Source organism: Piliocolobus tephrosceles, chromosome 5 (assembly GCF_002776525.5).
Source record: "Piliocolobus tephrosceles isolate RC106 chromosome 5, ASM277652v3, whole genome shotgun sequence".
Lineage (NCBI taxonomy): Eukaryota > Metazoa > Chordata > Mammalia > Primates > Cercopithecidae > Piliocolobus > Piliocolobus tephrosceles.
The window spans coordinates 72,976,541-73,002,594 of NC_045438.1; the positions used below are offsets into that span (position 1 = coordinate 72,976,541).

The 26,054-nt window shown below is 39.8% G+C and overlaps 1 protein-coding gene across 3 annotated transcripts; it reads left to right on the top strand.

Moving 5' to 3' along the window:
* Nucleotides 1-25,467, top strand: COQ3 (coenzyme Q3, methyltransferase). Of its 3 annotated transcripts, none has more exons than XM_023205893.2 (7): nt 2-981; nt 11,142-11,265; nt 14,649-14,801; nt 17,061-17,160; nt 18,338-18,580; nt 23,294-23,453; nt 25,047-25,467. In XM_023205893.2, exons 1-7 carry the CDS (start codon nt 969-971, stop codon nt 25,265-25,267), a joined length of 1,014 nt encoding a protein of 337 aa, XP_023061661.1. In that variant the 5' UTR covers nt 2-968; the 3' UTR covers nt 25,268-25,467. The 3 variants fall into 3 exon arrangements, with proteins under 3 accessions (XP_023061662.1, XP_023061661.1, XP_023061660.1); XM_023205892.2 differs by having other exon boundaries at nt 3-1,074; XM_023205894.2 differs by lacking the exon at nt 14,649-14,801 and having other exon boundaries at nt 1-1,074.
* The last annotated feature ends 587 nt before the right edge of the window (nt 25,468-26,054 follow it).

Genomic DNA, 26,054 nt, shown 5'->3' on the forward strand with positions numbered 1-26,054 from the left:
AACCCTATTCCTGAATGGTAAATTTCACTAATTGAAAGAACTCTTTACCAATTTGACCCTGCCTGTTGAAAATACAGAATATTTTTTTGCCTTCAATGTTGGAGATTTGTCATTGTTCTTACCCCAAAGAAGGACTTTTTGTGCATATAGAGGTAGAATGTTACTGATCACTGTTCCTAGCTCTAAATGAAGTTTGCCTAGACGGAGCCACAAACGCCTACTACGTGATGTATGTACCCGGTACAGGATAATAGTCATTTGCAGAAAATAAGTTTTACATTTGGCCTTCTGGCCATCTGATATTTGAGTGCCTTGAAAGGAGAAAGAATTCTTCCCTTGAGGAAGAAATGCTCCCATACTCTTGCGATTCTTAGCATTAGGGTCAGCGTCTTACAGGAATATAAAAGTCCTTGAAGAGACATCTGTTAAGTGTGAAATAGAGCTACATGGCAATAAAAGATCACACAGCACAAAGTAATGGCCTGATTAATGATTAAGGTCAACTTCGAACATGAGGTTTCAGGTGGTCTTATAGAAATAAAGGCTCTTCAAAGTTGTTTATGATAGTAAAAATATCTTAACAGTTTCATTGCATGTAGTTTGCTAGATGAGCGTGAAAGTATAGCCATACATACACAACACTCAATACAATCATGAAAATTGGCTGCAGGCCGGGCGCGATGGCTCACGCCTGTAATCCCAGCACTTTGGGAGGCCAAGGCGGGTGGATCACCTGAGGAGGTCAGGAATTCGAGACCAGCCAACATGGAGAATCGCTTGAACCCGGGTGGCGGAGATTGCAGTGATCCCAGATCAGGGACTGTACTCCAGCCTGGGCAACGGAACAGACTCTGCAAAGGAGAGAAAAAAAAAAGTCGGTTGCAGAGGGCGAAAGTGGATCTCGGAACCTTTATGTTGGGGATCTTTTTTCGGGAGGGACCGGAAAAGAGGTGGGATCGTTTGTCGCGATGTGGGGCGGCGGTAAGCTGGGCTCCTCGGTGGGTTGGTTTTTAAGAGTGCTGGGGCCTGGAGGCCGTAATACAAAAGCTGCACGTCCTCTAATTTCCTCGGCGGGTGAGTGTGTGCGGAGGTCCCTCGCATGCAGTCCATTGCGCGGGCTCGCGGCTCTGCGCATGCGCTGGGGGTGGGGCGGTGGGTTGTAGCTGGAGCTCGCGAGGGGTCAGCGCGAAACCTGAGGCTTGGCCCTGGTCCCAGCTCTCTCCATTGTAAACCTGGCATAGTCCCCTTGGCGGACGCCGGGGTAAAGAACTCAGTACCAGTGGTCCTGTCTGGAAAAGCGCAGGCCGCGGGTCTCTAGTGGCTGAGCTTCTTACCCCAGGAGCCGGAGACCCACTCTGCGTGTGCTGCGGTCTTGAAGGTCCTGCATCTTTCCTTTGTCGGGGCAGGAGTAACTCGCGCCTCGTAGTTATGCATAGCTTTGTATCTGTGTTTTGTTTGCACAAAGCTTGCTGTTTTTTCAGAAAGAATTTAAGGCAGCTGTACTACTTTTTGATTAATAGGTTAATTCAACAGACTGTATTTGCAAATGAAATCAAGAAAATAACGCACTGCTCGGTGCTTGTAGACAGTCTGATTTTCGAACTCTCAGTGTTAAGTAGAAACTTAAGCTCATCTTTTACATGGAACTCTTAACAAATACTGTATGCCAGACACTGTTATGAGCACTGGGAATTTAAAAATGAATGACACCGCAAGGATCTCTTTAAAAATGTTAGGATAGACCTAAGATCAGGATATAATGAACAAAAAAATGGGGAATCTAACCGCCCATTAATAAAGGTTATTAGTTGGTACTATCATACAGTGGAAAAATAGTACAGCCAATAAAAATGATTTAAATCTATTTGTATCCACATGGAAAAATAATAAGATATAGTGTTAAGAAAGTAAAGTTTCATTGTTTCCTGGAAGAAGCCAAAAACAAAAAAAAGTTACAAATCAGTATGTATAATGAACTTGGAGTTATAGGTGGAGATATATAAAGTTTGCAGTGATTGCCTGTGGTAGAGTAGGTGATTTTCTATCGTTTTATCCTTTATATGCTTATCTTTTAATGAACTTTTTTAAAGTAAACGTATGTGTCTTTTATAATCAAAAATTTAGAAAAGATACAGTAAACGTAGTTCCAGTTTTTGAGGGGTGAACATAGAGGGAGCCTCTAATCCATAATTGGGATCAAGGAAACTTCTTGAATGGGATATTTAGCGAAATCTTGAAGGAAGTGGTCAGTTTTAGAAGCAGTTGGCCAAGGCAGGCAACTCACTTGAGGTCAGGTGTTCGAGACCAGCCTGGCCAACATGGCGAAACCCCATCTCTACTAAAAATACAAAATTAGCCGGGCGTGGCAGTGGGCGCCTGTGATTCCAGCTACTCGGGAGGCTGAGGCAGGAGAATCGCTTGAACCTGGGAGGCAGAGGTTGCAGTAAGCCAAGATCATGCTATTGCACTCCAGCCTGAGCAACAGAGTGAGACTCTGTCTCAAAAGAAAAAAAAGAGCAGTTGGAAAGGGGAAAGGATCAGCTTGAGAATCTGTGAGAAAGTTTGTGAGAAACCGCAAAGGGTTCCTTGAAAAGTAAAATTTGTAGGTGGAGGGCAGGAGGTAAAGGCGGGGTGGCAAGGAATGAGGCATGAGGCCTTTTTGTCCATGACACATTCATGAAAGGCCACATACACCTCCTGAGGTAGACTATCCTGCGGACAGTGGAAATTACCGAAGAAGCAACATGAGCAGATTTATGTTTAGGAAATAACACTTGGCAGCTGTCTATATAGCTGTCTTCACAGCTGTCTACATAGAAAGTGGGACGGAAGCAGGCAAGCCTAGGCCCAGGAAGACCTTAGAGTAATCCAGACAATAAATTATGATTGCTGGAAATAAAGTATTGGCAGGGTAAAAATCTGTTACCTGTTTTATTCACCATCAGCATGGTGCCTGGTGGATGCTGAATAAATGACTTTTCAATAAATAAAATGAAAAAAACCTTTTCCCATTCCTTTAAAATCTCAAATACCAGGATGATCACAGATTCAAGGTAGAGAAGGAATTGGTAGCATTCTGTTTAAATACAAACTCAATTACTCTCTTTCAGTTGTGGTAAGATGGTAGAGTTGTTTTTATTTTTACTTTTTAGATTAATTAATTATTTTTTTGAGACAAGGTCTTGCTCTGTACCCCAGGCTAGAGTGCAGTGGCATGACCACAGTTCATGGCAGCCTTGGCCTCCCTGGCTCAATCGGTCCTCCCACCTCAGCCTCCCAAGTAGCTGGAACTACAGGCAGGCACCACAATGCACGGCTAATTTTTATATTTTTAGTAGAGAAGGTGTTTCACCACATTGTCTAGGCTGGCCTTGAATTCCTGGGCTCAAGCATTCCACCCACCTTGGTCTCCCAATGTGTTTGGATTACAGGCATTGAGCCACTGCATCTGGTCTAAGGTGGTTTTTAAAACTCTTGAGAATTGTAGCAATACTGATAACTTAGGGATTCATTTTCCAGAAATAGAGGAGGTAAGAGAGAGATCAGGAGTTGTCTGTCCGTAGAAGGCAGATATTGTTAAAATTTCTAAGGCTTAGTTTCATAATAGTAATACCTTATATGTCCTTATCTATGTATCACAGTTTATATAGTTAAACTTTATTCTTTAATAATATTTCATCTATCGACCTAAAGTCATACAGCAGGTGATATTTTAACTGGGTCTTAAAAGGTAGTCCAGATAGAGTTGGTGGAAAAGGAAATAAAATGAACAAAAGCCAGGCCAAGCACCTTTAATCCCAGCACTTTGGGAGGCCGAGGTAGGTGGATCGCTTGAGCTGAGCAGTTTGAAACCACCCCGGGCAGCATAGCAAAACCCTGTCTCTACAAAAAAAAAAAAAACACAAAATTTAGCTGGGCATGGTGGTGTGTGCTCCTGTGGATCTCGCTACTGGATAGGCTGAGGTAGGAGGATTACTTGAGCCCGGGAGGTAGAGGCTACAGTGAGTCATGAACCCACCACTGCACTCCAGCCTGGGCAACACAGCTGGACCCTGTTTCATAAGTAAATAAATAAATAAATAAAATGAGCAAAAGCCTAGACACATGAACTTTATTAAAAAAGAACATTGTAATGGATTTGGGATGGACTGTGAAGGGCTGATTAAAAAATAAAACCAAATAAATATAAACTCAGGAGAGAAGCGTGCAGAGACCACAAAAAGACAAAATGTGAAATATAAATGACCATTAAACATAAGAAAAGATGCTTAACCTCACTCATGATAGATTGAAACTACATTAGCTGGGCATGGGGGCCCAAGTTTATAGTCCCAGCTACTCGGGAGGCCGAGGTGGGAGGATCGCTTGGGCAATGTTGGCGGAGGTTGTAGTGAGCAGAGGTTGTGCCACTGCACTCCAGCCCAGGTGACAGAGTGAGACCCTGTCTCAAAAACAAAAACAAACTAATTAAAACTACACTAAGATATCATTTTCATATATTTGATTAGCAAACATAAAAATGTTTAACATAGGCTGGGTGCTGTGGCTCAGGCCTGTAGTCCCAGCATTTTGGGAGGCCAAGGCAGGTAGATCACAAGGTCAGGAGATCGAGACCATCCTGGCTAACACAGTGAAACCCCGTCTCTACTAAAAATACAAAAAATTAGCCAGGCGTGGTGGCGGGTGCACGTAGTCCTAGCTACTCGGGAGGCTGAGGCAGGAGAACAGCGTGAACCCGGGAGGTGGAGCTTGCAGTGAGCCAAGATCACTCCCCTGCACTCCAGCCTGGGTGACAGAGCGAGACTCTGTCTCAAAAAAAAAAAAGGTTAACACATTTTATGGGTGACAGTGTGGGAAAACCAACATGAGACACTCTCATATATTACCCAAAGGATGGTAAATTGGTTCAACATCTATTTAGTGGCAATTACAGATTTACAAATGCACATACCCTTTGACATCATTCTTGAGATTTTACCTACAGGGACTCTGAAACACATATGAAATGAAAAAAACCTATGTCATTTAATCTCTAGTTGTTGTTGTTGTTGTTATTTTGAGATGGAGTCTCACTCTTTTGCCCAGGCTGGAGTGCAGTGGCGTGAGCTCGCCCACTGCAATCTCCACCTCCCAGGTTCAAGTGATTCTTGTGCCCCAGGCTCCCGAGTAACTGGGACTACAGGTGCACACCCGGCCCTAATCTCATAGTGTTGATAATTACCCAAATGCCCATTATTAGGGAACTCGTTAAATAATATAGCCACACAATGAATTAGCACATAGCCTTTTAAAAAACGTGAAATAATTTCCAAGATATGTTGGTAGGTGAGGAAAAACATTCAGAAGAATGAGTGTATTATGCTACATTTTATATAAAATGAGAGAAACTGATACTTTAAAATGATTGTTTATGTATAAAATGCCTCTGGAATCTTACATACAAATCTAGTAAGATTGGTTGTTTGTAGGGAGAGAAACTAGATAGCTACAGTCAGGAGTAGGAGAGATACTTTGTACTGTACCCTTTTGTACTTTCTGATTTTTAAAATTTTTGATTTTGAAATAATTTCAAACACAAGAAATGGCAAAAATAGCACAGAGAGGCTGGGTGCGGTGGCTCATGCCTGTAATCCCAACACTTTGGGAGGCCAAGGCAGATGGATCACTTGAAGTCAGGAGTTTGAGATCAGGCTGGCCAACATGGTGAAAGCCTGTCTCTACTAAAAATACAAAAAGTTAGCCAGGCATGGTGGCGTGTGCGCCTGTAGTCCCAGTTACTTGGGAGGCTGAGGTGGGAGAATCACTTGAAACTGGAAGGCGGCGATTGCAGTGAGCTGAGATCATGCCTCTTCAGTCCCATTTGGGCGACAGAGTGACACCCTGTTCCCCCAAAAAACAAAACAAAACAAGAACCCCAAACACACAGAGAGAATTTCCATATCCTATTCACCCAGTTCCTTGGTGATACCATCCATAGCACATTGTTGAAGCCGGGAAATCAACTTTAGTATAATTGACTCCACTACAGACCTTATTTGGTTTATGCCACCAGTACATGCACTCATTGTGGGAGACAGCGAGGATGTGTGTGTGTGTGTGCGTGTATAGGTAAGGTTTTTGTTTATTTACTTATTTAGTTTTTGAGACGGAGTTTCGTTCTTGTCACCCATACTAGAGTGTAATGGTGTGATCTCGGCTCACTGCAACCTCTGCCTCCTGGGTTCAAGCAATTCTCCTGCCTCAGCCCTCTAAGTAGCTCATTATTACAGGTGCCCACCACCACGCCTGGCTAATTTTTTTATTTTTAGTAGAGACGAGGTTTCACCATGTTGGCCAGACTAGTCTCAACCTCCTTACCTCAAGTGATCCACCTGCCTCAGCCTCCCAAAGTGCTGGGATTACAGGCGTGAGCCACCGCACCTGGCCTATTTTGCCTTTCCATATCAATTTTAAAGTCAGTATGTCTGTGTCTACCAAAAAAAAAAAGGCTATTGAGATTTTGATAGGAATTATATTAAATGTATAGGTCAGTTTGGGGAAAACTGATGTTTTTACTATGTTGAATTTTCCAATATGTCTCACGTTTATTCTTTGATTTATTTCATCAGTGTTGTTTAATTTTAAGCATATAGATTCTGTACATGTTTTTGTTTGATTTATGCAATAACGAAAATTTTTTTGGAATGATTTAAAATGATAAGACATTTTACATTTTGAATTTTGCCTTCCACTTGTTCACTGTTAATATATAGAAACAAGACTGACTTTTTTGTGTTACCTTTGTAATCTTTGACCTTTCTTTTTTTTTTTTTTTTTGAGATGGAATTCCGCTCTTCTTGCCCAGGCTGGAGTGCAATGGCGCGACCTCTACTCATTACAACCTCTGCCTCCTGGGTTCAAGCAATTGTCCTGCCTCAACCTCCCGAGTAGCTGGGATTACAGGCATGCACCACTATGCCCGGCTCATTTGGTATTTTTAATAGAGACAGGAGTTCTCCACGTTGGTCAGGCTGGTCTCGAACTCCCGACCTCAGGTGATCTGCCCAACTCGGCCTCCCAAAGTGCTGGGATTACAGGTGTGAGCTACCATGCCCGGCCTTTAATCTTTGACCTTTCTGAATTCACTTATTAGTTCCAGGGGCCTTTTAAAGATTTCTTAGGATTTTCTATATAGACAATAGGGACAGTTTAATTTCTTCCTTAACATTCTATATGCCTTTTATTTCCTTTTCTTGCCTCATTGCACTGAATAAGACTTTCAGTACTATGTTGAGTAAGAGTTGTGAGAATGGATGTGTTTACCTTGTTTCTGATTTTAGGGGGAAAGGGCTTAGTCTTTCACCATTAAGTACTACGTGAGCTATAGGTTTTTATAGCTGTTTTGTAAAATAATTTCCCGTTCATTCTTAGTTTGCCAAAAGTTTTTAATCATAATGGATATGGATTTTGTTAAATACTTTGTATCAATCAACATGATTATGTTTGGTATTTGTTTTGTTTTGGTTTTTGGTTTTCGCTTGTTTGTTTTTTGAAACAGTATTGCTCTGTCTCCCAGGCTGGAGTGCAGTGGTGCAATCATGGCTCACTGCAGCCTCTGCCTCCCAGGCTCAAACAGTCTTCCCATCTCAGTCTCCTCAGTAGCAAGGACCATGGATGCACACCACTATACCTGGCTAATTTTTAAAGCTTTTCTGTAGAGATAGGGTCTCACTATGTTGCCCAGACTTGTCTCGAACTCCTGGGCTCAAACAATCTTGACTCTTCAGCCTCCCAAAGTGCTGGAACTATAGGTGTGAGCTACCCCGCCTGGTGTGTTACTTTTTTGTTGTTGTTAATATGGTCAATTATATTAACTGAGTTTTTAAATGTTGAACTAGTGTTGCATACCTGGAATAAATCTCACGTGGTTGTGCTGTATTGTTCTATTTATATGTTGCTGAATTATATTGTGCTAATATTTGCTAAGAATTTTTGTGTCTGTTCCTGAGACGCATTGGTCTGTAGTCTTTGCTGTACTCTTTGATTTTTGTATCAGAGTAATGTTGGCTTCATAAAATGGCCTGGGAAGTATTCCTTACCCTTCTATTTTTTTAGGAGATTAAGTAGAATTGGTTGTTATCTCTTTAAGTGTTTAGTAGAATTCACCAGCGAAGCCATCCAAGACTGGAGATTTGTTTTTCAGGTTTCTAACCATGAATCCAATTTCTTTAGTAGTTATCAGTTATTCAGGCTCTCTATTTTATCCTATATGAATTTTGGTAGTTTGTGGGTTTTATGGAATTAGTCCATTTTGTCTAAATTGTAGAACTTCTGAATGTAGAGTTATTTGTAATATTCTCTTGTCAACCTTTTAATATCTATGAGGTCTATAGTAATATCCTTTCTTTATTTCTTGATATTGGTGATTTACATCTTTTCTTTGTCAGCCTTGCTGGAGGCTTATGAATTTTATTGGTTTTTGCAGTGAATTAATTTCAGATTTGATGTATTTTCTATGGCTTTGTTTTGTTTTCAATGTCATTGATTTTCTTATTTATTTGTTTGTTTGTTTGTTTGTTTTTTGAGGCAGAGTCTCACTCTGTCACCTACGCTGGAGTGCAGAGGCACTCTCGGCTCACTGCAACCTCTGCCTCCCAGGTTCAAGCGGTTCTTGTGCCTCAGCCTCCAGAGTCACTGGGATTACAGGCATGTGCCACCATGCCTGGCTAATTTTTGTATTTTTAGCAGAGATAGGCTTTCATCATGTTGACCAGCCTGGTCTCGAACTCCTGACCTCAAGTGATCCACTTGCCATGGCCTCCCAAAGCTCTGGGTTTATAGATGTGAGCCCCCTCATCTGGCTGGTTTCTATGTTTATCATTTTCTGATTTCCGCTTTCTTGCTTTATGTTTATTTTGCTCTCCTTTTCTAGTTCTTGAGGTGGAAACTTAGATTGTTGATTAGAGGCCTTTCTTACTTTTCTTTTTTCTTTTCTTTTCTTTTTTTTTTTTGGAGACAGAGTCTTACTCCATTACCCAGGTTGGAGTGCAGTGGCGCAGTCTTGGCTCACTGCAACCTCCATCTCCCAGGTTCAAGTGATTCTTCTGTCTCAGCCTCCCAGGTAGCTGGGACTACAGGTGTGTACCACCATCTCCAGCTAAGTTTTGTATTTTTGGTAGAGACAGGGTTTTACTATGTTAGCCAGGCTGGTCTTGAACTCCTGATCTCATGTGATCTGCTTGCCTCGGCCTACCAAAGTGCCCAAAGTGCTGGGATTACAGGTGTGAGCCACCATGCCTGGCCCTTTCTTCCTTTTCAATACTATTATTTTAGTGATATAAATTGCCCTCTCAGTACTCCTTTAGTTATATCCACCAATTTTTATATGTAGTATATTTATTTTCATTTACTTCAATTTTTAAAATATCCCTGACACTTGTCTTTGACTTATGGATTGTTTAGAAGTATGTTGTTTAATTTCCAAGTGTTTTGCTTTTTACTATTATTTTTCTATTATTTATTTGATCCTGTTACAGTCAAAAATATAGTTTCTGTGATTTCACTTAAAGTTGTGAAGATTTGTTTTGTGTCTCAGGACATGGTCTATCTTTATGAATGTTCCGTGCATGCTTGAAATAACGTGTATCTTATTGTTTCGGGAAAGTGTTTTACACATTTTAAGTAGATTGTATCGAATAATGGTCTTGTTCAGTTCTTCTTTATCCCTGCTGGTTTTCTATCCAGTGGTTCTATCAATTACTGAGAGAGGAGTGTTGAAGTCTCCAACTTTTAATTGTGGATTTGTTTGTTTCTCATTTCATTTCTATGAGTCTTTATGTGTTTTGAAATTCTGTTGTTTGTGGTATACACAGTTTTTTCAAGACAGAGTCTTGCTCCATTGCCCAGGCTGGAATATAGTGGCTCAATCTCAGCTCACTGCAGCCTCTGCCTCCCGGGTTCCTGTGATTCTCCTGCCTCAGCCTCCCGGATAGCTGGGATTACAGGCACACGCCACCATGCCTGGCTAATTTTTGTATTTTTGATAGAGATGGTGTTTCACCATGTTGACCAGGCTGGTCTTGAACTCGTGACGTCAGATGATCTGCTTGCCTCAGCCTCCCAAAGCGCTGGGATTACAAGCATGAGCCACTGCCCCTTGCTGGTGCATACAGTATTGCTTTTTCTTCTTGGTGGATTATCCCTTTTATTGTGATGTAATGCCCCTCTTTGTTTCTAGTACTTTCTTTGCTGTAAAGTCTACTTTGTCTGAACGTTTATTGAACAACTGAGTGTTCTGCAACACAGCTACTGGCTCATAAAGCAGCCCCTGTGTAAGTTGAGCATATAGACTGGGTGAATGTTTATTTTAGGTTATATATACACACACTTTTTTTTTTTCCTCTGTAAAGGGTGTTGAGCATATGTAAAAAATTCATTTCATGTAGCTAATATGGAATTGACAGAATTTGAACTAATTTTGACAAATAATTTCAGAATTAATATTATCCTAGTTTAAAACATAACATTTTATATTTGAATATCATTCCTGTCATTTTATGTACATAATGTAGATGTAAAAACTAATGGCATGAAAAACTTTATAAACATGCATTACCTTGTTTTGGCTAATAATTTTAGAAATGTCTGGGTTAGAGTTAGATACCAGAATGTAAGACCTTTATTTTACTTTTTAGGTAAAATCTTAAGTAAAAAACAAACAAAAACCCTTTGTTTATCAATTGTAATGTAACATAGCATTACTATATAAAATAAAATTTTGTCCAGGCCCGGTGAATCCCAGCACTTTGGGAGGCTGAGGCAGGAGTATCCCTTGAGCCCAGGAGTTTCAGACCAGCCTGAGCAACATAGGGAGACCCCATCTCAACAATGACAATAACAACGAAAATTAGCTGGGCATGGTGGCATGTGCCTGTAGTAGTCCCCACTACTTGGGAAGCTGAGGTGGGAGGATTGCTTGAGCCCAGGAGGTAGAGGCTGCAGTAAGCCGTGACTGTGCCATTACACTCCAACCTGGGTGGCAGAGCAAGACTCTAAAACAAAATAAATAATAAAATAAAATAAAATCTTCAATTACATGCATATGAGGGATTCTTACTGTGCAATGCTTTTCTGTAGATATTTAATTTTTTTTTTTTTTTCAGTTTATGTGAAGAACCAGCTCAGTTGGATGCTACAGATTAAACCAGGGGTTTTCAATGAATACAGAACCATGTTCAAATCCTACAGGACGACCTTTTCCTGTCTGAACAGAATAAAGAGTTTCAGGTGAGTTTATTATTACCGTGGCAAATATTCACGTAATTATTTGCAATAGGTTTTTAGTATTTAATAAACCCAGTCAGTATGTAATAGTTCATGTGGTTTGATTAAAGTAGCTTGTGTTTATTTAAGTAGTCTCAACTAATTTATTTTCTAATACTTTTTAAATTTGGGGAGTTTCAAACCCACAGAAACGGTAATAGAATAATATAGTATAGAGACAATAAATAACCTTCATTCAGATTCAGAGATAGCTTTTGTTTTCAATATAAGACTATTACTTAGAGAAGAATTTTTATTTCCTTATAATGTCCTTATGACAAGACACAAACAATGCAGTGCTTAAAATCATAAATATTACTTATAATACCTAATACAATATTTTAAAATTTTTAGAAATCATAAATGATTTGGGTGCTGCATAAATATGATAAGGTGGCTAAGGTAGTAAAATTGAATGAAAGTAATATCTTTCTATATTTGTATTTTATAAGCCAACTTTTAACCTTGTGAAAATATTGCATAGCATTAATACTTGAACTCTGTTTGTTTGTTTGTTTGTTTTTGAGGCGGAGGCTCCTATTGCCCAGGCTGGAGTACAATGGTGCGATCTCAGCTCACTGCAACCTCCGCCTCCTGGCTTCAAGCGATTCTCCTGCCTCAGCCTCCCAAGTCAATGGGATTACAGGCGCCTGCCACCATGGCCAGCTAATTTTTTTTTTTTTTTTTGAAACAGAGTCTCGCTCTTGTTGCCCAGGCTGGAGTGCAATGGCACAATCTTGGCTCACTGCAACCTCCGCCTTCCGGGTTCAAGCAGTTCTCCTGCCTCAGCCCCCCAAGTAGCTGGGATTACAGGCATGCGCCACCACACCCGGCTAATTTCATATTTTTAGTAGAGAAGGAGTTTCACCATATTGGCTAGGCTGGTCTTGAACTCCTGATCTCAAGTGATCCACCCGCCTCGGCCCCCAAAGTGCTGAGATTACAGGCATGAGCCACCGCGCGCAGCCTTGAACTCTGTTTTCTAAGTGCTTGTTCCTCCTTCTTGTAAATGAGCCCCTTTGAGATTGGGTTTATATGAAATCATTCTTAGTCAAATGAGCAATCACCTACTGTTATCTATTGTAAATTAGTCCTTGATTACTGAGGCTTTGCATGAAGCATGGACAAGGGGGCTAATATTCCTAAGATAATATTGAAGAGGAATGACATTTAAATCTCAAGAGAAAAAAAAGTAATGAATATAGAGTATGCTCTCGTTATGTGGCTAAAAAAAACATAATAAAAATGTGAATGGCATTACTTTTTCTAAGTTAACATCCTTATTATCTTTTACCCGAGCAGCCCTTTGAAGGATTTTTCTATACTATATACTACTACATGGAAGTCAGTGTAGTGTCTAATCCCTCTTTATTCCTGTTTGATCCCATTTAATTAAATAAAATTTTAGGCAAATTATATACTTTTCCTTCAGATTATTCATTTACCAAGTGCTTCCTGAGCACCATGTTCCAGGAACTGTACTAGTCACTAAGAATAAAATGGTAAGGAAGACAGTCCATGCCTTGCCTTCATAGTGCTTGTGGTCTAGTGGAAGACAGACATGATCGATCAGATAATCACACAGCCCCATGAAGAAGTACAAAGTGTTATAGGAGTTAAAATAGGGGGATGGGGGATGAGGGGAACATGACCCAGTTTTGAGGATCAGGGAAGATATTTATTTATTTATTTATTTATTTATTTATTTATTTATTTATTTATTTATTTATTTATTTATTTTTTTGAGACAGAGTCTTGCTCTTTCACCCAGGCTGGAGTGTAGTGGCATGATCTCAGCTCACTGTAGCCTCTACCTCCCTGGTTCAAGCAATTCTCATGCCTTAGCCTCCCAAGTAGCTGAGATTACAGGCACCTGCCACCACACCTGGCTAATTTTTGTATTTTTAGTAGAGACAGGGTTTCACCATGTTTGCCAGGCTAATCTGGAACTCCTGACCTCAGGTGATCCACCTGCCTCAGCCTCCCAAAATGCTGGGTTTACAGATGTGAGCCACCATGTGCAGCAGATCAGGGAAGATTCTTAGATAACATTTAATTGAAACTAAGATCTGAAGGATGAGAAGGAATTAATTAGGTGTTTGGGAGAGGAAAGGAAGGAGGTGGGAAGAATGTTCCAGGCAGAGGGAACAACTAACCTATGTGAAGTGCCTGAGGAAAGAGCGTGCATGACCAGTCCAAAGAACTGAAAAAGGACCCATGTGGCTGGAATGGGAAGGATGAGGAGAATAGAAGGAAGTGAGTTTGGAAACGGTGGAAACTGAGCACGAAATAATTCAGAGCTTTGTAAACTATGCTAAGGAATTTTGGTCTTTTTTTCTAATGGCACTGGGAAGATATGGAAGCATTTTATTCAGGAAAATAACAATCAGATTTGTATTTTGGAACAATCACTCTAGATGCATCATGGAGAACAGATTGGAAAGGGATGAGGTAGGAAGCAGCTACCAGTTAGAAGGCTAGGACAGTAGTTCAGGCAAGAGATGATGGGTGCTTGGGTTAGAATTGTGGCAGTAGAAATGGAGCAGAGAAGATGGAGGTACCTGTGTTCAAATCCCGGCCCCACCATTTACTTAATCTCTCTGAGCCTCCCTTTTCTTATCTGTAAAATAGAGATAATAATAGTACCCACCTTGCAGAGGTGTTGGAAGGATTACGTGAGGTAATATATGTGGAACTCTTAAACAATACCTGGAATTTAATAAGTGCTCAATAAATGGTAGCATTTATTTATTTATTTATTTATTTAGAGACAGAGTCTCGCTCTGTTGCCCAGGTTGGAGTGCAGCGGCGCAGTCTCGGCTTGCTGCAACCTCCACCTCCCGGATTCAAGCGATTCTTCTGCCTCAGCCTCCTGGGTAGCTGGGATTAGAGGTACACACCACAATGCCCAGCTAATTTTTGTATTTTTAGTAGAGATGGGTTTCACCATGTTGGTCAGGCTGGTCTCAGACTCCTGACCTCTTGATCTGCCCCTTTCGGCCTCCCAAAGTGCTGGGATTACAGACGTGAGCCACCACGCCCAACCAGCTATTATTATTATTATTGTTGTTATTATTATTAGATATAACCCAGAAGGCTAAGTTTTATAAAGTTCTGTTTTGAATTGAAACTTACTTGGAAAGTAATTTTGTTTTATCTGTGACTATATATATTTATAAGCAGTGTGATTATAAGAAAACTTGGTTTTAAAGCATCAATATTTAGCAATATACAGATTTAGAATATAATAAATTATAAATAAGACTATCTTTCTACATGATATATCCCATGTTAAACATTTCTTCAAAACAGCAGTATTTGCCTGGTTCTTCGTTTTCACCTCTTAGGTACCCTTGGGCGAGACTGTACAGTACTTCCCAAACCACTGTCGACAGCGGGGAGGTAAAAACCTTCTTGGCCCTGGCTCACAAATGGTGGGATGAGCAAGGAGTATATGCACCTCTTCATTCCATGAATGACCTGAGGGTGCCATTTATTAGGTAACATTCCAGAAACTCGAAGTCTTTTTAAATGGAACTTTTAAAGAATTCATATTTCACATTCCTTTTTCTCTTAGTTTATACCTAGTTAAAAATGCTGCACATTAAGTTTGCTTTGGAAATTAGGGAGATTCTTTTCAATTACCACTGTTTGAAACCATTAATTTTTAATAATATCATGCAAGGTCTAGGCTGCTTTCATAGCTTAATTTGAAGCCTATTTGTACATTATCAAGTTAATTACAATTAAGTTCTTATAAAAGCAAACTAGGGTCTTACGGCATCAAGGCCATATTATTTTATTTTATTATTTTATTTATTTATTTATTTATTTATTTATTTAATTTTAAGATGGAGTCTCACTTTTGTCACCCAGGCAGGAGTGCAATGTCATGATCTTGGCTCACTGCAACCTCCACCTCCTGGGTTCAAGTGATTCTCCTGCCTCAGCCTCCTGAGTAGCTGGGATTACAGGCATCTGCTACCATGCCCAGCTAATTTTTGTATTTTTTGTAGAGACAGGGTTTCACTATGTTGGCCAGGCTGATCTCAAGCTCCTGACCTCAGGTGATCCACCCGCCTCAGCCTTCCAAAGTGCTAGGATTACAGGCATGAGCCACTGTGCCTGGCCCAAGGCCATTTTATAACTACAGACCTACAGTGGCGAAACTGACTTAGGCAGTTGTGGTAAAGTTTGATTCAACAATATTTTTTGAGAACTTACCTCATACAGAGCTCAGGGACTAGACTGTAAAAGACTCTTAAGATGAATGAAACATAATCTATGTGCTTTGGGAACTTATAGGTTGCTGTGGGAGTTAAGAAAAGGCAAGAGTTCATCAGGGCTTACATTTAAGAAATTGTTCATTTGTTCTTCTGTCCATTTATGTATTCATCAAACAATTTTGGGCAAAGCACTGTGACAGACACAGAATATCTGACTCAGACTTTGCCCTCAAGGAACTTCCTGGTTGGTTTTTGTTGGTTCATCCAGAATCAATGTAGCAAAAAGAGAAACACTGGCATCCTTTAATACCACTGACTTTGTGGATCACTGCAACAAATCATAAAGCAAAGAAAAACAGAAATGTCATTCTTGTAAGCTAGAACACTGGTTCTCAAGTGTAGGCCCTGGACAGTGACATTAGTTCCCCTAGGAACTCATTAGAAATGCAAATTATCAGGTGTCATCAGGGACCTACTGCTCTGGGGAGGGGTCAGCACTCCATTTTAAGCAAACTTTTTACATGATTCTGATGTATACCAAGTTTGAGAATTACTCTATTCAAACTGCTGAGACACCTTTAACTAGACATCACATAATAACCCAGGGCAGTGCAAGCTATGGTTAAAAGTTTAGATTTTATTTTGAGCATAATTAGAACCCATCAAAGGAAAGTGGTATGATCTAAATTATGATGTAAAGGAGTCATTTTAGCTGCTGTTTAAAGAATGGAACGGACTTCATTTGAAATGGGTCTTTTCTGTATAACTTTCCAGAATGATCTACTTAACCACTTATCCATGTTATTCTTAGAATTCAATTAATTTTAATGGTAATAGAAGATATCTTAAGATATCCTCATTATGAATAATATTTATTTTAATATAAGTATAATTAAAATTTAGGCATAATCCTCTCTCTATATACTGTTAGGTGTATATATACTTGTGTGTATATGTGTGTATACATATGTTTGTATAGGTAAAGTATTACTGTGATTATCTTAGAAGTAAGTTTACTTGATTTAGATGCCGGTTTACATGGTCATACATGAAAGCACCACTCATTGAGAAGATTAAAAGACATTTTATTTCAAAGGGAATATAGACAAATTCTGAAAATATAGGTCTCCCATCTGCTTTTTCTAAGCTCTGTAAAATAACCTATTTGCTGCTGACATGAAATGGGTCTAGCAAGTATTGACAGCAAAGTCAAAACATGTGTCATGATATCTCAAGCAATTGAAATTAGGTTAATCTAGATTATTTCAAAAATTTTTCCTTATATTATTACTAAAACAATAATTAAGTCATAATTACTACTAGATTATTTCAGACCTTTAAGCCTCCTGCTTTTTATTATTGAAAATGTTTTGTAAATTAAATGTTGCTTAATGTTGAAAGATCTGTTTATCAAAAAATATAAATAATGTATTTAAATGGAGGTTAATATTTCCTTGAAACTGCATACATTTGTGACTTTTCATTGATAAAATTAATTATTTGTTTTGGTATGTTTTGAATTTTTTAAAAAAGAGACAATCTTCTGAAAACAATTCCTAATCACCAGCCAGGAAAACCTTTGTTTGGGATGAAGATTCTTGACGTTGGCTGTGGTGGTGGGCTGTTAACTGAAGTAAGTGATAGCTTTCCTGCCATTTTTAACTGGGGGAAAAAAATTAAGAAGTAGACTTTTGCCTCATTTATTCTTTCAACAAATAATATTATTCATTAAAAAAAGAAATGCATGTTGGGAGGCTGGGGTGGGTGGATCACCTGAGGTCAGGAGTTCGAGACCAGCCTGGCCAACATGGCGAAACCCTGTCTCTACTAAAAATACAAAAATTAGCTGGGCGTGGTAGCCGGCACCTGTAATCCCAGCTACTCAGGAGGCTGAGGCAGGAGAATCGCTTGAACCCGGGAGGCAGAGGTTGCAGTGAGCTGAGATCGCACCACTGCACTCCAGCCTGGGCAACAAAGAGAGACTCTGTCAAAAAAAAAAAAAAAATCCGTAATGTTGCTTTTAATCTTTTTTTTGAGACAGAGTTTGACTCTTGTTGCCCAGGTTGGAGTGCAATGGCACCATCTCAGCTCACTGCAACCTCCGCCTCCCAGGTTCAAGCGATTCTCCTGCCTCAGCCTCCTGACTAGCTGGGATTACAGGCTCCCGCCACCATGCCCGGCTAATTTTTAGTAGAGACAGGGTTTCACCATGTTGGCCAGGCTGGTCTTGAACTCCTGACCTCAGGTAATCCACCCACCTCAGCCTCTCAAACTGCTGGGATTGTAGGCATGAGCCACCGTGCCTGACCAACCTGTGTTTAAAAACTTGGGCATGTCATGGGAAATGACTAAATACAAAAGCTGAGAGAAGAATTAGTTATGAAAAATCATTTCTAGTCAGAAAAACTTTTGAGAAAAGATTGTTCTTTAGAAAATTTGAATATTTCAAAAATGATTGCTGTTTTTTCAATGGCTTGTTACATTTATTGCACTTTAAATATGTTAATACTGTACTATATGCAAGTAAATGTATCTAGAGTACATAGACAAAATTTTTTCACTGTCTTCGAGTAGTTTTTTTTTTTTAATCAGTTTTTTGTTGTTTTCATTGTTCTTCTCACCTTTAAGTGTTTGTGGAACATTTCAAATGTGTACAAACTAGAGAAAATGTATATGAATTTCCATGTATCCATAAATGATGTCCAGTATTTATCACCTCATGGTTAATCTTGTTTCATTTTTGATAAGCTTTTTATTGCTAACATATGTTCTATTTTCTTCCTGAGGGTAACAGTTTTTTATGCCATTAGCCTCTAGGGCGGCTTGGGGCTTCAGTTATTGGAATCGATCCTGTGGATGAGAACATTAAAACAGCACAGTGCCATAAATCATTTGATCCAGTCCTGGATAAGAGAATAGAGTACAGAGTGTGTTCCCTGGAAGAGATTGTGGAAGAGACTGCAGAAACATTTGATGCTGTGGTAGCTTCTGAAGTTGTAGAACATGTGATTGATCTAGAAACATTTTTACAGTGCTGCTGTCAAGTGTTAAAAGTAAGGCTTATGGAGTTTACCTCTTGGTTTCTTCTTCTGAGTGTATGTATATGTATCTATAGCAATAAAATGGTCCATAATGCATTAGCAGTCCAGCAGGCAAGGTACAGTAGAGAAGAAACCAGGAAGCCTGGATAAGGGGATAGCATCTCTGCTGAAGATTTCTTCTACCCCTCGGTTTTCCCTTACTACCAGGGTCTTCCTGTGCCCTGTTAGTATATTGGATGTCCAGGGATCTTGAAAAATGTTGGTGCTGGTTGGATATAGTGGCTTATGCCTGTAATCCTAGCACTTTGGGAGGCCAAGATGGGCAGATCACTTGAGGCCAGGAGTTCCAGATTAGCCTGGGTAACATGGTGAAACCCCGTCTCTATTAAAAATAGAAAAAGTTAACTGGACATGTTGGTGCACGCCTATAATCCCAGATACTTAGGAGGCTGAGGCACAAGAATCCCTTGAACCCAGGAGGTGGAGGTTGCAGTAAGACGAAATTGCGTCACTGTACTCCAGCCTGGGCAACAGAGTGAGACCCTGTCTCCAAAAAGAAAAAAAAAAAAGAAAAGAAAAATATTGGTGCTGAACACTGGAAAACCATACACTTATAGCAGTATTTTTCCATTGGTGTAGTCAGGGTTAAATACTTAACAGATATTGAATGACAATTATAAGACATTGATTTGAGGCCGGGCATAGTGGCTCACACCTGTAATCCCAGCACTCTGGGAGGCGGAGGCGGGTGGATCACCTGAGGTCGGGAGTTCAAGACCAGTCTGACCAACATGGAGAAACCCTGTGTCTACTAAAAATACAAAATTAGCTGGGTGTAGTGGCGCATGCCTGTAATCCCAGCTTTTCGGGAGGCTGAGGCAGGAGAATCACTTGAACCTGGGAGGCAGAGGTTGCAGTGAGCTGAGATTGTGCCTGGGCAACAAGAGTGAAACTCTGTCTCAAAAAAAAAAAAGAAAGAAAGAAATTGATTTGGATGAATACTTAAAAATCAATAAAAATAATTATTATAAGTTTAAATAACATAAAAAATTCTGTACGGGGTAAATGCATAATAGTTTATAGCTTATAAAAGAATATTTCATAAATATGATCTCACTTGATCTTACCTACAACTAGGTGAGGAAGGAAAGGCAGGTATTGTCATCATATCCTTTCTCCTACGAGGACTCAGGATTTGTGAGAAGTCAGAGGTCACTAGGCATTTAAGTGGGGCTTAAGGCCAGACCATTTGACTCCAAGTTTGGTTCTCTCCACTACTTACTATGCTTATATAGTATAATTTGCGACAGACTTCATTCTCCGAATGTGGTTCTAAGTTTTCTTTTTTTTTTTTGAGATGGAGTCTCGCTCTGTCGCCCAGGCTGGAGTGCAGTGGCCGGATCTCAGCTCACTGCAAGCTCCGCCTCCCAGGTTTACGCCATTCTCCTGCCTCAGCCTCCCAAGTAGCTGGGACTACAGGCGGCGGCCACCACGCCTGGCTAGTTTTTTGTATTTTTTTAATAGAGACGGGGTTTCACCGTGTTAGCCAGGATGGTCTCGATCTCCTGACCTCGTGATCCGCCCATCTCGGCCTCCCAAAGTGCTGGGATTACAGGTTTGAGCCACCGCGCCCGGCCTAAGTTTTCTTTTAATAAATCCCCCTGAAGTATTATTATTACTATACTGACTCTGTTGTTCACATATTTAGGAGGTGACAACCTAAAGTCAAAAGCTAAAAGAATGAAATGCTTAGCTCTTACCGAAATAGAGCTTTTTTTAAAAAAATGTTATTTTTAAGTAATTTTAAATTTATAGCAAAATTACAAAGATAGTACAGTGTGCCTTTCACCTGTCTTCCCCTTAGGTTAACATCTCACATCATAAGGGTAGGAACTAGGATGAGTCAAGTGAGGCATCTGGGGCATGAAATTGCAGGAGACAGCCCTTCTCAGGTGCTGACCCTCCACTTGTACACCCTGAAAGGGGTTGCTTATTTCAATTCTGTGCCCTAGAAGCCTCACTTGCCTCATTATAGTTCTAGCCCTATATATAACCCATGGTACTGTTCTCAAAACTAAGAAATTAACATCAGCATTATACTTATTAAGTACACTACAGAGCTTGTTAAATTTTATTTTTTATTTTTTATTTTATTTTTTTATTTTTTTGCTAATATCAGTTTGCTGTTACAGGATCCAAACCAGATTCCTGCATGTATTTAGTTGTCATTTCTCCTTAGTCTTCTTCAATTCGTGACAGTTTCTTGGTGTTTCCTCTTTTTTCTTGACAAGGTCTTACTGTGTCACCCAGGCTAGAGTGTCCTGGCAAGATCACTGCTCACTGCAGCCATTTCTTGGGCTCAAGCCATGCTCCCATCTCAGCCTTCCAAGTAGCTGGGACCACAGGTGCATGACACCATGTCCAGCTAATTTTAATTTTTAATTTTATATTTTACTTTTTTGTAGAGACAGGGTCTCCCTATGTTGCCCAGGCCAGTCTCAAAATCCTGGGCTCAAGGGATCTTGCCGCTTCAGCCTCCCAAAGTGCTAGGATTACAGGCATGAGCTACTGTGCCTAGCCCTTGTTTCTTCTTAAGTAGAGTTTTACTAGGCTTATCTCCTATTGTCCAAATAAAACTTCTTAATTGATTGTTAATTCTTGTTTTATATGTCAGTCAGTGTGTATGAATGGAGGTTCTTTGACACATATGAGGGATGCTGGCATTGCAGGGTTTAAAACTAATTTTTGCTTTAATGGAAAGCCTATGTTTTGAAAATGACTATTGCTTACCACCATTTCCTTAGAGCATGAGTTTGTAGAACACAGATTAGATATTCATAAGTGACTTTTTTTTTTTTTTTCTTTCAGAGACAGAGTCTTCCTTTGTCACCCAGGCTAGAGTGCAGTGGCACCATCATAGCTCACTATAACCTCAAACTCCTGGACTCAAGTGATCCTTCTGCCTGAGCCTCCCAAATAGCTATGTCTACAGGTGCTCAGCACCATGCCTGACAGTTTTTTTAAATACACTTTTTGTAGAGATGGGGGTCTCGCTATGTTGACCAGGCTTGTCTTGAACTCCTGGTCTCAAGCTATCATCCTGCCTCAGCACTAGAATTATAGGCATGAGCCACCATGCCTGGCCTATAAGTGATTCTTAAGATATTTTAGAGTTTGAGGTCGCAGTGAGCTATGATCATGCCACTAAAGGAAAAAAAGATATTTTAGAATACTGGAGCTTTACAGAGGAAAGTTAAAATGTGTGATAATATAGTGTAGGATATGTTTGTTTTTAATTTAAAGGCATGCTCCAGTATTTCAGGGCCCCCTCTTGTCTTTTTTATTTTTGGCTTAGAGTGGTATCTAAGATATATTATCTCTTTCTCCCAACTCCCCTTTCTTTCTCTCTTTCTTTCTATATGTGTATAGTAATATAATTATTTTGGATGGAATCTTTGGCATTTTTTCCCGATCAGGCTAATGAGAATGTATAAAAGAGAGAGGGGACATTAATATCCTTGCCATTTGTGAGGCAACATAGGAAACACCATAAATACATTTACTATAAAGTGGCAGACTGAGGCCGGGCGCAGTGGCTCACACCTGTAATCCCAGCACTTTGGGAGGCCGAGGCAGGTGGATCATGAGGTCAGGAGTTCGGGACCAGCCTGACCGGCCAAGATGATGAAACCCTGTCTCTACTAAAAATACAAATGTTAGCCAGGCGTGGTGACAGCCACCTATAATCCCAGCTACTTGGGAGGCTGAGGCAGGAGAATCACTTGAACCTGGGAGGCGGAGGTGGCAGTAAGCTGATATTGTACCACTGCACTCTACCCTTGGCGACAGAGCAAGACTCCGTCTCAAAAATAAAATAAAATAAAATGGCACACTGAATAGTCCTGTAAGTCCTTTGCATTCATCCCAGTGCTTGTGTTGTTCTCTTTATATAAATATATATCACTTCAACCTCCACCTCCTGTGTTCAAGTGATTCTCCTGCCTCAGCTTCCTGAGTAGCTAGGAATACAGGCACTTGCCACCATGCCCAGCTTATTTTTATATTTTTAGTAGAGATGGGGGTCTCACCATGTTGGCCAGGCTGGTCTCAAACTCCTGATCTCAAGTGAGCTGCCCGCCTTAGCCTCTCAAAGTGCTGGGAATACAGGTATAAGCCATCATGGCCGGCCATTCTTTATATTTTTTATAAAAATGAAATAAAAACAAAAAATGTTCAAACCTAATCATTAATGTTTTAGTGAGAGAACACTTAATGGTAGTACTTCCCTGCACAAGACGTATAGCTCTGTGCTGTAACAAACAAGTTAAGACAGGCTCAGCCCTTACAATGAAAACTGTTTTGACATATGTTAGAATGTGAATGTGGACATGTAACAAGGAAGCGCAGCCTGATCTCGTTTTTATTGTAAAGTGTTTGGTATGTACAAAAGAATATATAAATATAAATCATAATTATGTATGGTCTTGAGAGTTGTAAGCACTGTTGTATATTCTCACTGAGTACATCTAAAATGCCTTTTATAGTGAACTTCCCAAGAGAAGAAAAACTGCTCTTTTGCTGAATTGTATTTTATTCATACATATATATTTTAACGGCACTCAGATTATTTGGAAGAAAGGAGGAGGGAGGGGGAAACTTAGCTTCTACTTAATTGAAACACTTAACCTTTTACATTTTACTTCTATATAATTTCATTTCTTTTAGCCCAGTGGTTCTTTATTCATTACTACAATCAACAAAACACAGCTTTCCTATGCCTTGGGAATTGTTTTTTCAGAGCAAATTGCAGGTATTGTACCAAAAGGTACTCATACATGGGAGAAGTTTGTTTCACCTGAAACACTAGAGAGCATTCTGGAATCAAGTAAGTACTAAGAGAATTTTTTCCAATTTTCCAGGCCTAACTGAACTTTTAATATGCCAGTAATTATTACACACTTAGCCTAGCACTTAATAAAATAGGCCACTATGTGTTTGGATGTTGGTTTTATCTTCTCAACTAGGTCATAAACTCGTTGAAGTTAGGATTAAGTAGTAGATACTACTTCTTTTTTACCTGTCACCCCCTAACCCAGGGCCAAGCAGATAACAGATGATCAATGAATACTTTTTGGCTGTTTAGTCCTCACTTGTTTAAGAAAGAGACACAAATGTCTGTTATTTACACATTTCTCAGTCTGCCCTATTGAGCCCTGCTTGTATCAGCTTATCTTACATATTATTTTTCCTGATTCCACCACAGTTACATATATTTTGAACTTCAGTATCACTTTTTTATGTATTTTATATGACTTATAGCATGACTTCATGGTTATTTTGGAGTTTTTTTTTCATCCTTTTATGGCCTGTAAGCTACTTGAAGGCAAGACTATGTCTCCTTTTTGTACTCTCTAAAATGCCTAGCTGTGCTTTACGCAGAGTGAGCTCTCGATTTATGTGATGAATTCCGGTCAAGTAATAGTGCTTGTCAGTTCATTTATTTGGCATTTGGTATTCCTACTGAGTACTTAGACTCCTATATTTCTTATGTTTTTTTTTTTTTTCATGTAAGTCTATCAGTAAACTTGATTTTGCCTGGAATATTATCAGTACATAGCAATGTAGTAAATTCTAAAGATTTCTGTGAGTAACTTTGTTGAAAATAAACTAAGGCCACGTGCAGTGGCTCATACCTGTAATCCCAGCATTTTGGGAGGCCGAGGCAGGCAGATTATTTGAGGTCAGGAGTTCGAGACCAGCCTGGCCAATGTGGCGAAACCCTGTCTCTACTAAAAATACGAAAATTAGCCAGATGTGGTGGCGCATGCCTGTAATCCCAGCTACTTGAGAGTCTGAGGCAGGAGAATCACTTGAAATCAGGAGATGGAGGTTGCAGTGAGTCAAGATTGTACCACTGCACTCCAGTCTGGGCAACAGAGTGAAACTCTGTCTCACAAAAAATAAAAAAAAAAAGAAAGAAAATAAAGTAGGAAAAAATGTTTTCAAGATGCGTTATGGGGACAATCTCCTGTTGGCACATATTTTTTAATAACAGCTAACATTTATTGAGTACTTACCAAACTCCAAGCATTGTGCTAGTTTACACACATAGCTCATCTAATTCTAACAGTTCTGTGATACAAGTTCTGTACATGTAAGAAAACTGAGATTTAGAAAGTTAAGTGGCTTGCCCGTGGTCACCATATAATAGATACTCAAGCTGTGATTTGAATCCAGGCAGACTGCTTTGGAGTATGTGTCCTAATTGCGACTTACTGAAGTTCTGCACTAAATTGTGGTTAGTGCTTAGTTACAAAGTACATTTGCCGATTAAATTAGGAATCCTTTTTCTTCTTCTTCTTCTTTTCCTATCCATTTAGTGTATTCTCAGCATTTTTAATGCAGAGAGTTGCATGAAACTCTTGGAAATAGGAAGGAAAATATTTATTAAATCTACTCTTTCTGATTTTTTTTTCAGATGGTCTGTCAGTTCAAACAGTGGTAGGAATGCTCTATAACCCCTTCTCAGGTTACTGGCATTGGAGTGAAAATACCAGCCTTAACTATGCAGCTCATGCTGTGAAATCCGGGGTCCAGGAACACCCAATGTCTGCTGAGTTTGCTTTCAAGGGAGAAACAGAAGAGCTCCAAGCTAATGCGTGCACCAATCCAGCTGTGCATGAAGAGCTGAGGAAATGAATTGTTTCTGAGGACTATAGTAATATGGCTTGGACATCTGATGTTTTCAAATATAAGAAATATATCATTTATCCTTTGAGAGAGAATCATGAAGAAAAGAAGGTCAATAAAAAGGGCTAAAACCTTGATCAAAAGTTTTTGTTATTTCATCTAATAGCTACTTGCAAGGGATTCTATGAATAAAAAGTTTTGTCAAGATACTATGTGATCGAGGAGTTTAAGTTCCTCAATCTTTGTTGTATAATTAGGGTATGCATATTCATTTCATTGTACAAAAAAAAATTTTTTATATATATGCTGTAATTTGTTTTTGTTTTGAGATAGGGTCTCACTCCGTTGCCCAGGCTAGATTGTGGTAGCGTGATCATGGCTTATTGCAGCCTCAACCTTCAGGACTGAAGCAATCTTCACACCTCAGCCTTCTGAGTAGCTGGGACTACAGGCATGCACCACCATGCTTTGCTATTTTTTTTATTTTTATTTTTATTTCTTTTGAGATAGAGTCTTGCTGTGTCACCCCCGAGCTGGAGCACAGTGGCGCTACCTCATAGCTAGGCTCACTGCACCTCTGCCTCCCAAGTGCAAGCGATTCTCCCACCTTAGCCTCATAAGTAGCTGGGATTACAGGCGCCCGCCACCACGCGCAACTAATTTTTGTATTTTTAGTAGAGACCCGGTTTCACCATGTTGGCCAGGCTGGTCTTAAACTCCTGACCTCAGGTGATCCATCCACCTCAGCCTCCCAAAGTGCTGGGATTACAGGCATGAGCCATCATGCCCGAGCCAT